The 13254-nt window shown below is 38.7% G+C and overlaps 1 protein-coding gene across 1 annotated transcript; it reads left to right on the plus strand.

Moving 5' to 3' along the window:
• Positions 1-1673: 1673 nt before the first annotated feature.
• LOC119483155 (kinesin-related protein 4-like) lies at positions 1674-5905 on the plus strand. Its single transcript, XM_037761241.1, has 7 exons — positions 1674-2060; positions 2187-2249; positions 2363-2434; positions 2523-2617; positions 3448-4064; positions 4158-5686; positions 5826-5905. The coding sequence occupies exons 1-6, from the start codon at positions 1965-1967 to the stop codon at positions 5648-5650; spliced, it is 2436 nt and encodes an 811-aa protein (XP_037617169.1). The 5' UTR covers positions 1674-1964; the 3' UTR covers positions 5651-5686; positions 5826-5905.
• Positions 5906-13254: the final 7349 nt, after the last annotated feature.

Genomic DNA, 13254 nt, shown 5'->3' on the forward strand with positions numbered 1-13254 from the left:
GTCCTAAACCGGACTTATCCGGTGTGACGCATTTTCCGGTCTTTTCGCGGTCTTTTCCTTCGGAGATCCCAACTGAAATGTAAGTAGAATCACTTATACATATCCAAGTATCTATGTGTCAAATTTCATCTATATGTATGGACGTTTACATGTTGAATTCCTACAGGAAAGTGACTTTGATGAGATAAAGCAGTAAGAACACTTTAGTTGCGCTCGGGCGGCGATCTGTCCCCCTGAAAAGTGTGTCTGTGTTTTCACTGTACTGCTAATATGAGATAGCTTATGAGCGCAGTTCGTAGCTAGCTTTACCCTGCTTTGTCTAGCCAATGAAGATAGAGGATCATGTGTGACATCATCTGTTGTCAAGTGAAGAGTGGCAGAAATGTTGGATGTCTGAAAAAAAAGCGGGAAAAGACGAACAAAGGATCCCGTAGTGTTAGTGAAGGCAGGCGGCTGTTTTGTTTGTGTGTTTAGCTCTGAAACATGACTGCAGACATAAATAACATTAAAATAAAAAAATTAAATGCTTTTTCTTGTTCATAAGCCAGGCTACATGAAGTATATGTATGCATAATGATCTAATAAATAATGCAAATAATGTGTGTGTGTGAGAGAGTGACTGACTGACTGTCTCTGTACATGTGTTGAAAGCTTATGATTGGAAATATTAGTTATAGATTAACCTCCAATATATATATATATATTTATATATATAAATATACATATATATCTATATATATATATTCATATATATATTTATATCACTTCAAAAAAACAAAAAAAACAATCGAAATGTACACAAGTTGAAATACCATGCACGCTTCATATATATATATAAAAAAATATATATATATATATATATATATATATATATATATATAAATATATATAAATATACTCTCTCTATATATATATATATATATATATATATATATATATTAACCAAAAAGTAATGTTTTTGCCTCTCAACTTTCTCTCGTATGGTTTATGTTCCTGGCTAAAAAGATAGAGAACAGAGAGAGAGAAGAAAGAGGGCAAGAAGGAGGAAAAGCAAGAAGCAGGAAAGAGAGAGAGAAAAGCAGAAAAGAGACAGAAAGAAACAGCTAACGTAAGTGAAGGTAGGTAACATGTGTGTCTGTGTGGGAGAGAGTTTTTAATTTCCTTTACAGGAGCATCAAGATGTCAAAAAGAAAAGATGGATGTAGAAATTGTAATGCTGTTGTGGCTAAGGTGAATATATTTGTCTATGCCTGTGGTAAATATGCATGTCTATATGTGGTAATGTGACAGTTTATAGAATTTATCAACCTTATTCGAGACATGAAATGTGCCTTTAAACCTTTATATCTGACTGCAAAAAAAGAATGTGCATTTGCAGATGCCCAACATCTGGCAGATCCAGAAGAGGGAGAGGAAGACGAGGAAGTGGACCCAGGAGGCCATGGAACAGGCCCGTCAGGAGGTGGAAGCAGGCAGGCGGACTATACGGCAGGCAGCCCACATGTTTGGGGTCCCAAAGTCCAGCCTGAGTGACCGAGTCAGTGGAAGGGTGGCCTCTGACTGCGTCCAAGGTCAGAGGACTCTCCTCACCCCTGCAGTTGAATATTCCCTGGTAGAATACTGTTTGTATTCTGCCAGTCACGGGTTTCCACTGACGAAGCCTCAGGTCCTGGCCCACGCTCTGGCCATATACAACCTCCGCCACCAGGACGCACTTAAGACCGCGCTTGGCCAGACGTGGTGGATAAACTTTAGGGAGCGGCACCACCATCGCCTTACAGCCCGGACCCCAGACATCATTGACCGTGGGAGGGCATCCTGTGCCAAGAGGGGGGCCATCGAGGAGTATTTCAGGCTCCTCACCACCTCCCGCCCCAGCCGCAGAAAAACAGTGCCCCTCGGGGCTGCTCCAGCCACCAGCTCCGGCCTTTCCAACGCCGGTCCCTCAGCCTCTTGTGCCTCCCATGGTCCCCGGCTGCCTGCCACCACCAATACACCAGCGAGCCTGCCTGTTGAGGGACATTACCACCTTCCCCCATCTCCTGGTCAGCAAGTCTCTGGTAAAGCATACCTATTTTACATTTGAATTAATGTAAATATCAAAATTGATTTACTATTGTGATGTATAGACATTATTAGGAGTATGCATTTTAATGTCGTAATAATAAAATATGATTATTCTTTAGTGCCTTCAACATCAACCGCAGCAGGCCTCCGAGGGTCCCAAGCTCCTTCCTCTCCCTCCCACTGTAAATGCTTTATATAAACTGTAAAACAGAAAGCAACATTTTAACATGTTGGTATCATGAGCCATGATGAAGAGTAAGCAAAACATGTAAGGCTTTGTCTCTTATTTATACAGACTCTCAAGACCGGACAACAACCCTGTCATCAAGCTCCTCGTCCTCGCCTGCTGGACCCACGACATCCACCGGTAGTTTACTTATTGTTAACAGTCTTTGCATGCCAGCCCATAAGATCAGACAATTTTCTTACATATATATTTTTTTTTCTGTGAGTAGGTCACACCACTGAAGAAATGGAGCAGATGGTTCGGTGGTGTGGCCGGTGCAGGGAACCTGACCCTCCGGAGAGTTCGGAGGGATTGGTGTCGTGGGTCTAGTGCGACAACTGCCACACATGGTTTCACACCGACACTGTTAAAAAAATCGTAACGTTAACGTAACACATTTTTTATCTGTTCAGAATGTACCTTAACAAACCTTTAAAAATGGGTAACAAATATATAGTTTCATTTTGTTAGTCAGTTTTGACACGGATAAACATGGGAGTGGACAAATATGCTGCTTTATGCAAATGTATGTATATATTTATTATTGTAAATCAATGAACAACACAAAACAATGACAGATATTGTCCAGAAATCCTCACAGGTACTGCATTTAGCATAAAACAATATGCTCAAATCATAACATGGCAAACTGCAGCCCAACAGGCAACAACAGCTGTCAGTGTGTCAGTGTGCTGACTTGACTATGACTTGCCCCAAACTGCATGTGGTTATCATAAAGTGAGCATGTCTGTAAAGGGGAGACTCGTTTGTACCCATTTTCCATAGAATTATAGTGAAAGTAAATGATTCAACTTTTAGCTGCAGAGGACTCCCTGGAACGCTTCGTTTTAGCGCATTTCAGCGAAATAGCGTTGCTAGGCAACAGCTTTGGTCCATGTTTGCTGATGTCATTCACATACACTGCGACTGGAACTCAACCGAGACACATTTAGAATGTTTACGTTCAAAACTGTATAATGGTCTAAAGCTGTACTTTATGACATCATCAGAATGTTGATGATGTCTTAAAGTACGACTTTAAGACATCATCAGCTTCAAAGGAAGCTGTGAAGCCGTGAATGCAGCTGTAGGTCAAATATTGGACACACTTTAAAACTGTTTTTTCAGCACTCTTAAGAAAACTGTACTTTCAGCACTCTAAGAGAGCAGAAAATGGGTTCCACGATATCTAAAGAGATTGAGAGCATGGCTTCAAGCCAAGAGCAGACAGATACTACTGACGAAGACAATGTAGTAGGAAGAGCAGTTGATCAACAAGAGCAGACTGATCCTACTGACCAAGACAATGCAGTAGGAGGAGCAGTCGACCAACAAGAGCAGACAGATCCTACTGACCAAGACCATGCAGTAGGAGGAGCAGTTGACCAACAAGAGCAGACAGATCCTACTGACCAAGACCATGCAGTAGGAGGAGCAGTTGACCAACAAGAGCAGACTGATCCTACTGACCAAGACAATGATACTACTGACCAAGACAATGCAGTAGGAGGAGCAGTTGACCAACAACAGCAGACAGATCCTACTGACCAAGACAATGATCCTACTGACCAAGACAATGCAGTAGGAGGAGCAGTCGACCAACAACAGCAGACAGATCCTACTGACCAAGACAATGCAGTAGGAGGAGCAGTCGACCAACAACAGCAGACAGATCCTACTGACCAAGACAATGATCCTACTGACCAAGACAATGCAGTAGGAGGAGCAGTTGACCAACAAGAGCAGACAGATCCTACTGACCAAGACAATGCAGTAGGAGGAGCAGTTGACCAACAACAGCAGACTGATCCTAATGACCAAGACAATGCAGTAGGAGGAGCAGTTGACCAACAACAGCAGACTGATCCTAATGACCAAGACAATGATCCTACTGACCAAGACAATGCAGTAGGAGGAGTTGACCAACAAGAGCAGACAGATCCTACTGACCAAGACAATGCAGTAGGAGGAGCAGTTGACCAACCACCTGATGACCTGCAACACCGTGAGAGTCAGGAAAAAGAACTAATGGAGCTCCGTGAAAATGTCCAAACTCAAAGAGGTTTGATTGCAAAGTGCAATGCTCTGAATTTGGCCAAAGAGGCCATTGAGAAAGACTTGAGACAAGAAATTCAGGAGCTAAAGAATACGCTGACGCTGTACAAAGCAGAGCACCTGAGAGCAAATGAGGCTCTGCAGCAAGAGATTGAGGAGCTCCACAAAAGGCTGTCTTCGGAGGAAAGGTGTGATGCAAAGAGGGACACAATTGAAGCCATGAGGCTCCAAAATGACACAATGAGAGAGGAGTTCGAGGAGCTCAAGAAGAATCGTCAAACTATAAAAGCTTTGGATGAAGTCTTCGATGCACATCGGGCAGAGGAAGAGGCGATTAGCAAGGAAAACGACGAACTCCAACAACGTATTCAGGACATGCGCAAAGACATCCGTAATGAAAAGTCTTTGCAGGAAATGGATAACATGGTGATAGCATCACATGTGGTCCTCAGAAAACAAAGTGACGCACTGAAACAACAACTCATGGAGCAAACCAAAAAGTATGACGAACTGAAAGTTCGGGAAGTCATGTGGAAGGAGAGGAAGAGCAGCATGGACTTATTGAGCAGAGAAAATGATAACATCGAACAACAAGTTCAGGCGATTACAAGAAAGGTCCAGAACAAAGAAAACTTGGAGAAGAAAAACAGGCACATTAAATCAGAAGAAAAAGTCGTCTCGACCAGAAATACAGAGCTTCTCAAAATACGTGGAAAGCTCTACTCAAAGCTTGTATGTATCGGCGACCCTGAAAACGATTGCCAAACTGTGGCAGACGAGATAGAAGCCATGAGAGAGTTCAATCAGAATCTCCAAGAAGAAATCCAGGAGCTCAACGAGGAGGTCATAAACAAAACTGCTTTGCAAGCAAAATATAAATCAATGAAAGCAGAGAAAAAGGTTCTAACTCACGAAAATGCCAACCTGTATAAAGAACTTCAGGAGCATCACAAAACGATTGCAAAGGAACAAGCTTTGAAAGACAGGAATGCTATCCTTGCAGAAGAAAATCAATTAGTGCGTGATCAAAACCTCTCACTTGACTACGAGATCCAGGAGCTCTACAGCAGACTCCAAAGTGAGAAAGTATTGGAGGCCTCACATCAGTTGCTGAAGGTGCAAAAAAATGCCATGAGACAGCAAAATGATTCACTTCGACGAGAGGGCCGGATGCTCCATAAAAGGTTGAGAAGACAAGAAACTTTACAAAATCAGTGCAAAGCGACGAACGCGGAGAAAGAGAACATCAGCCGAGAGCGTGACATCCTACAACAACAAATCCAGCTGCTGAACAGCATGTGAGGAGCTGTGTTGTGGGTTTACTCCGGGTGCTCCGGTTTCCTTCCACAAAAATGCTGAAACAAAAACATGACAGTGCTGTCATGTTTTTGCTCTCCATAACGGTGTATTGATGTGGATGAAATGATTTCTCACCTCATCTCACCTCTTTGTTGTGGATTTACTCCCGGTGCTCCGGTTACCTCTCACAAAAAAAGCTGAAATATGACAGTTGTGTCATACCCTCGAACACCGTGGTGGACACCGGTGGTCAGGGAAGCCGTCCGACTGAAGAAGGAGGCCTTCCGGGATGTGTTATCTCGCAGGACTCCGGAGGCAGTTGCAAGGTACCGACAGGCCCGAAGAGCAGCAGCCACTTCCGTGACGGAGGCAAAGGAGGAGCTGTCTTGGATGACACGTCTCTTCAACATTGCGTGGAAGTCGGTGACTGTGCCTAAGGAGCGGCAGACCGGGGTGGTGATTCCCCTGTTCAAAAAGGGGGACCAGAGAGTGTGTGCCATTACAAGGGTATCACACTACTCAGCCTCCCTGGTAAAGTCTACTCCAAGGTGCTGGAAAGGAGGGTTCGACCGATAGTCAAACCTCGGATCGAAGAGGAACAATGCGGATTCCGTCCCGGCCGTGGCACAACAGACCAGCCCTTCACTCTCGCAAGGATCCCGGAGGGGGCCTGGGAGAGCCTATCCAGTCTAAATGTGTTTTGTGGACTTGGAGAAGGCTTTTTGCAGATTATGTGGTCCTGTTGGCATCATCGGTCTGTGACCTCCAGCACTCACTGGATCGGTTTACAGCCGAGTGTGAATTGTGAATTTCACCTCTCTGTTGTGGGTTTACTCCAGGTCCTCTGGTTTCCTCCCACAACAACAAATTCAACAGATAAACAGCTCGTGAGGAGCTGAACAAAAAATAAATGAACAATTATTTTAAAAATTACCTTAATTGTTTTTGTCTTGACATGTCTTAGTTTATATATAATATATTTAATAATAATATGATATATTATACATATTAATAATATATTATTTATTTGTATTAAGTTATCTGCTGTCCTTCACCGACCTCTGTTTGTCATTTTTACTGATCTGTGATTGACATGTAACATTTTGGATGTTTGTCTGGATGTTGTCTGTGAATTGAATTGCCCTTCTTGGGATCAATAAAATTGTCTGAATCTGAATCTGAATTTACTACTTATATTCTATTTGAATGTCCGAATTCTGGGTGTGATTTTACGGTAAAAAAGTTTTTTAAACATTTTTAAAAACGTAATTGTAACGTAAATTGAAACAAAAACAAAACTACTTGGTTTAGTTAAAAAAAACAAACATGATTTTGCTTGAACTAGGGCTGTCAAAGTTAATGCGATAACGCGTTAACGCAAATACGTTTTAACGCCACCAATATCTTTAACACAAAAATTAACACTGATGCTGAGCTAAATAATTTGCTTTCTTGTTTATCCGTGTCAAAACTGACTAACAAAATGAAACTATATATTTGTTACCCATTTTTAAAGGTTTGGTAAGGTACATTTTGAACAGATAAAAAATGTGTTATGTTAACGTTACGATTATTTCTTTTCCCAAAGATTTTGGTGAGAAACTGTTAAATACGTTAACGTCTCTGCTTCCTTATCACGGATCAGCGGTCTGTCCTTCAATATGGTGGGATTCAATCAATTATTATTAAAACTAGTACTATCATATCATGTTTTCCTTTAAGCATCTGTCACATTATCAACTGTTCAAGTTCACGTTACGTCTTTACAAAACGTTTGCCTCCGTAACTTCGGATAAGAGCTAGCTAACGTTCGTTATTGTTATCTAATGTTATCTTATTGATGTTCATATCTAACATGATACCGTGTATAAAACATGAAAAGTACAATACTTATTAAAAACCATATGTGTCTTGTATTGCAAACAATAAAACTGACGGCATGTCTTGGTTAACAATTCGAATATTTTTGTTTTTTACAATTGCTGTATCATCACTATTATTTCAATAAATTCAGATCATAACTAATATTATTATACTAATTATTTATTAAATAATAGTTAATACTGTAAAACGGAGAAAGACATTTCATCGTTCAATATATTATATTATATTATATTATATTAAATTATACACGGACCTCTCTACAAGTATTAACCTTAAACAAGGAAAATAATAAACAATAATAAATATATACATATATTTGCATAAAGCAGCATATTTGTCCACTCCCATGTTGATAAGAGTATTAAATACTTCACAAATCTCCCTTCACGGTACATTTTGAACAGATAAAAAACGTACAATTAATTTGCAATTAATTGCGATTAACTATGGACAATCATGCGATTATATACTTGAATCGCGAGGGAAAGTCTGATGAAGCAATCTGCAGTTTCACTTCTCCTGAGTCACTCTCAATCAGCTGCATTCCAACAACATACCTCCGACATTAACAGGTGTTTCAGTCTGAAGTATGTGCCTGGCCGTGTGTTGGGGGTAAAGTATATCAGTGCTGGTTGCATAAAGGTTGGCCCTGAGTCGTGTCGTGTGTTGGAATGTAAATGTTATGACAGAGAAAGAGGGTCAGTGTGGATCCAGAGGCCTCTTTGGACAGGTGCGTGAGGTGAGGACTGTGTCTGCCTTCTGTCTGTTTATCAAACCCACGGAGCCACGGAGAATTATCAGCCGACTCTGAAGCTCTGTAGGAGCTTTTTTATACTCTCTTGTTTGCAGATCAACCTCATCAACCCTCTTTTCCAGCAGTAGCACAGCCGATCGCTCGTCTCCCGGTACCGCTGTTGTCGGGGGGGGGGGCGTGCCTGTTCGGAGCTTAAATTTTCAATAAAGTTACTATCTATCTATCTATCTATCTATGCCCACTTTATGTTCATCACATGCCATTTTATGATTGGAGCATATTTTTCATGCTCAATGCAGTACCTATGAGGGTTTCTGGCTTTGTTTTGTGTTGTTAATTGATTTCCAATAATAAATATATACATATATTTGCATAAAGCAAATATATTTAAGAGTTACTGGGGTGAAATGTTTCTTTCTTTCTTTCTTTCTTTTGTTCATTTGTTACCTCAGTGAGTGCGGAATGAGGAAGGGCGCCCACTGGCATTTTATTTTATTTTATTTTATTTTATTTTAATTTATTTTATCTTATTTAATTTAATTTAATTTAATTTTATCTAATCTTACTTTATTTTATTTTATTTATTTATTAATTTAATTTAATTTAATTTAATTTAATTTAATTTAATTATTTTTCCAGCGTCCCCAGCCCCCCCAGAAGGTGGCACCCTCGGCGACAGCCTATATGCCTTAACGCGGCCCTGGACTTAGGACAGCGCACATCTCTTTTCCTCCTCTTTTCAGAAAGATAAAGAACTCCCAGCTTGAAGTAGCGAGGTGTTCCCGAACAAGCAGTCAGAGCTTGTATCTACTTTCTCTCTCTGTATCTCTTCTTCCTCCTCTTAGTTAGTTAGTGTCAGATTTACACTGAGTGTCTGCAGGATTGCATTCCTCTGAATGCTGTGGAGCAATGCGCTGCTCCCACGTTTGTGCAGATCTGTCATGTGTAAAATGTTGTTGGGTAGTTTTTTCCATTAGGCAACATGAACCATATCTGTGAGTTTCCACTAAATCACTGCAATAAGTCACCTATCTCCAGTCACTTGGCCCGACCAGCACTTCCGTTAGTGGATAGTGTCGGCACAAACTGTGCTTTCACCTCTCAACGTGATTTATCTGCTTTGTTTTTTTACCACTTGGAGGATGTAACTGTTTTTTAGCTGGTCTAAAGATTGACATGAGTACTTCCGTCTCAGACTACGAGCCTAAACTGTAGATGTAAGTAGAGGTTGTCCGCTGGTATGTGACACAGATTCTGCTGGCTGAACATACATCAGCTACATAATTTATGCTGGTTGACTTTTTTTGGGTATTTGTTATTTACATAGTGATTAAACCTAAGAGCGTGGTGACGGGGAATGTGTAGTTCTAGTTTTAAAAACCACAGAAGGGCCTAAAACCTCGGTACTCCCATGATTTAGAATTACACTTCCATAAAGTCGGTGGGACTCATAAGAGTTATTGGTCCCTACCATATCCTATAGGGAGATATCTGGCTCTTTAGCTGCTAAATGCTGCAGCTAGTGTCTAACTGTAACTGTGTGGTTTGGTGCTGAGCAAGTATAGATAGTGTACATATAGTTTTTAAAGTGTTTATGTTGAAAATATAAATGGGGCTCGACATTAATCACCACATGAACCAATAGCTTGTCCGCTGTTGACCCAACCTCCTGTCACTCATTAACTACGCCCCGTCATACGACCTTTACCGCCAACGTGGCTGCTGATGCCCACGATCATGTGTTTCTCAATGATTCATTCACTATTGTCCCACGCCATTTACATTTGTTGGTTTTGTCATGCAGTGACTTGTAATGATTGACTTATTTGGGTCAGAACGGTTTAGGTTAAGGGCACAGTAACACGGAGGAGGCTGGGGATGATTTAAAGAAATATACTGAATCACATATTTTTGTGAATATTTTGATGCATTCAGAGTTTTTCAAAGCCTCGCGTCATTCTATCTATGTATGTCTTTTAGTATGGAGGACCACAAGAGTCACAGAAATAGTAATAAAGCATTTAATTGATTAATAACTATTTTTTTATATTAATAAATTTGTGGCTAATTTGCATTTTTTTGCCTCGTTTCCCTATTGTAAGGCCCAAAGTGTCACGTTAACGCTAAATAAAGAGGCTAAATGACAGGAAAATGCTAATGCTAACGGGAAAAGACGTTGCCCTTTTAACTGCCTGATTAAAACCTTTATTCTTCATTCAATTTGTGAATCCAGTGATTCGTTTATTTTTTTAAACTGAATTTTCAAATATTTTTTTAAATTACATTATTTTTTATGAATTTATTAAAATACTTATTGTAATGAATTAATTAATAATGCACTTATTGACTGTTTTATGGTGTTTTTGTAAATCCCTTTTTAATTTGAAGTATTTATTGATGGTTTAATATTTCATTTGTAAATTATTCTTATAATTCTTCTTTAAAATGCCCATTAATTAATTAAATGTCAAATAATGAATTACTTATTAATAATAATAATAATAATAATAATAAATATAATAATAATAAAAGTAATTTAGTTCATTTATTCATAGATAAATAAATACATTTGTAAACAAATTTAATAATGGTTATTTTTATTGTACAATTGGTTACTAATCAATTAAATGCTCGAATCACATATTTTTGCATTTTTTGTGAATATTGTGATGCATTTAGAGTTTTTCAAAGCCTCGTGTGATTCTTTCATGTTTGTCTTTTAGTTTGGAAGACCACAAGAGTCACGGAAATAATAATAAAGCATTTAATTTATTAATAACTATTCTTTTATATTAATAAATGTGTGTCTAATTCAATTTGTGAATCCAGTTATTTATTTCTTTTTTTAAAACTGCATTTTCAAATACTTTTTTTAATTACATTATTTATTTATGAATTTATTAACATACCTATTGTAATGAATTAATTAATAATGCACCTATTGACTGTTTTAGTGTGTTTTTGTAAATCCCATTTGAAGTATTTATTGATGGATTAATATTTGTAAATTCCTCTTATAATTCTTCCTTTAATTGTCCATTAAAATGTCAAATAATTAATTACTTAATAATAATAAATAATAAACAAAAAAATAATTTAGTCCATTTATTCATAGATAAATAAATACATTAGTAAACACATTTAATAATGCCTCTTTTTATTGCACAATTGGTTACTAATCAATTAAATGCTTTATTAATATTCATGTGACTCTTGTGGTCCTCCATATTTTAGGAATGCACACACACACACACACTCTAAATACTCCATTACATTATTACAGTATAGCTCTTTATTTACAGAGTAAAGGACATTGACAAACAGTAACATTTCAACTACAGTTAAGACTTTGTTTCACTACCATAAGGTTTCATGTTTAAGGAGCAGTGGGGGAAAAAAAAGGGGGAGATAAATAGTCTTTGGTGACATACAAATATTTAACATACAAAGATAACTTAAATACATAACTTTCTTTAAATAGTTTGGCTGAATATACATATATGTATCTATATATTCACAGGTGCACACGACGTTCACAGTCATCCTGACGCCACACGGAGTGCACTGATGTCTTCAAACACAATCTCAAATGCAACATTTACAAGAGACGAGCCTTGTCCGACTTTCACAAGTTCATTACAATGAGTGAGAATCACACACGTCAGTTTGCATTAAAGTGCTTTCCTGTGACGACCCCCCAAAGGAGAAAAATCTGCTAAAAAAGAAAAACTGAGATCGACCTGTATCTACTGCACGCTATCTAACAAAACCAATAGAGACATTTTACACTCATTCTTCTTTTGCAACAGAGAAAGAGCCATGAAAGGTATTTCTACGGGGGAGGTATTCACGGTCGTGCTCACACAACTCGACGTGACGCAACTCCTGACGTCACAAAAAACACCCGTTGCGTCCAAAGAAACACAAAAACAGACTGGTGCGCACAATGGTCCGGAGCGCAGATCAAACACAGCAGATAAGTGTCCCGATAGGCTACGTACAGCAGCTCAACACACACACACACAAACACCTCATGTGTGTTTCAAAAAGCAGAGAGATCCACCAGGATTTTTTTCAGCGTTTGAAAAGCCTTTTAATGATCCGTCACGAGACATTGATTAGCTCCATTACAGCAGAGAGAGAATGGCATGTTTGACCTCAGCAAGCCTTTGAACAGATTAGATTTAAGACTATAAGGAACCACTGCTTATTATTATTACCCTGTGACCTCCACGATTATAGACAGAAGAGAAAAGAGAGCTGAGATGGGGCTGAGAGACTAAATATATATATATAAATATAAATATATATATAAAAAATAGGCAAATGAAAGTAAAATCAGAAGACACAGATTAAGATATAAAAGAATACATTATTATATGATGTAGATCACATGTAAAACTCATTCGATTTGTCAAGTATTGCCAGGTATTTGGTGAGTTCAAACTAAGGAATACCAAAACGTTCATGTTTGTGAAATTATATGCAAAATAACAAGGGGTAAAATATGAAATGTGATATATCTAAATGACCGACAGCTTGGTCTGTATAGAGCGGTGCCGGAATGAGTTTTTAGCACTTCTGGTTCCCTCGTCTGGAAGGTTTTTTGAATGGGTTTTTAATTAGATGTTACGCCTCAAAAATCATAAAAGTGGTGTTAATTTGTGGAGATTATTTTACAGAACAAAACGTGTATGTATCATAAACGTTGAGTTTATTTTCTGCAATAATCCAAAACCCAATGGAACAATCTTATTGGCTTTTTGTGGAGGGAACCAGGGCGACGCTAACTTCCTGGTTGTCCTACAAAAACACGTCATCCCTGCACCGCTCTAATTCCTACTATGAAACGCTCAACCACTCTCTGCAGGTTAGAATCAGGCTACCATATAGTACAGTCTTGGAATAGAAGTTTAGAAGTATGTATATAATATGTGGTATAATTATATTTCTCGCCATAAATGTGGGG

This window comes from Sebastes umbrosus, chromosome 23 (genome assembly GCF_015220745.1).
Source record: "Sebastes umbrosus isolate fSebUmb1 chromosome 23, fSebUmb1.pri, whole genome shotgun sequence".
In the NCBI taxonomy this organism is placed as follows: domain Eukaryota; kingdom Metazoa; phylum Chordata; class Actinopteri; order Perciformes; family Sebastidae; genus Sebastes; species Sebastes umbrosus.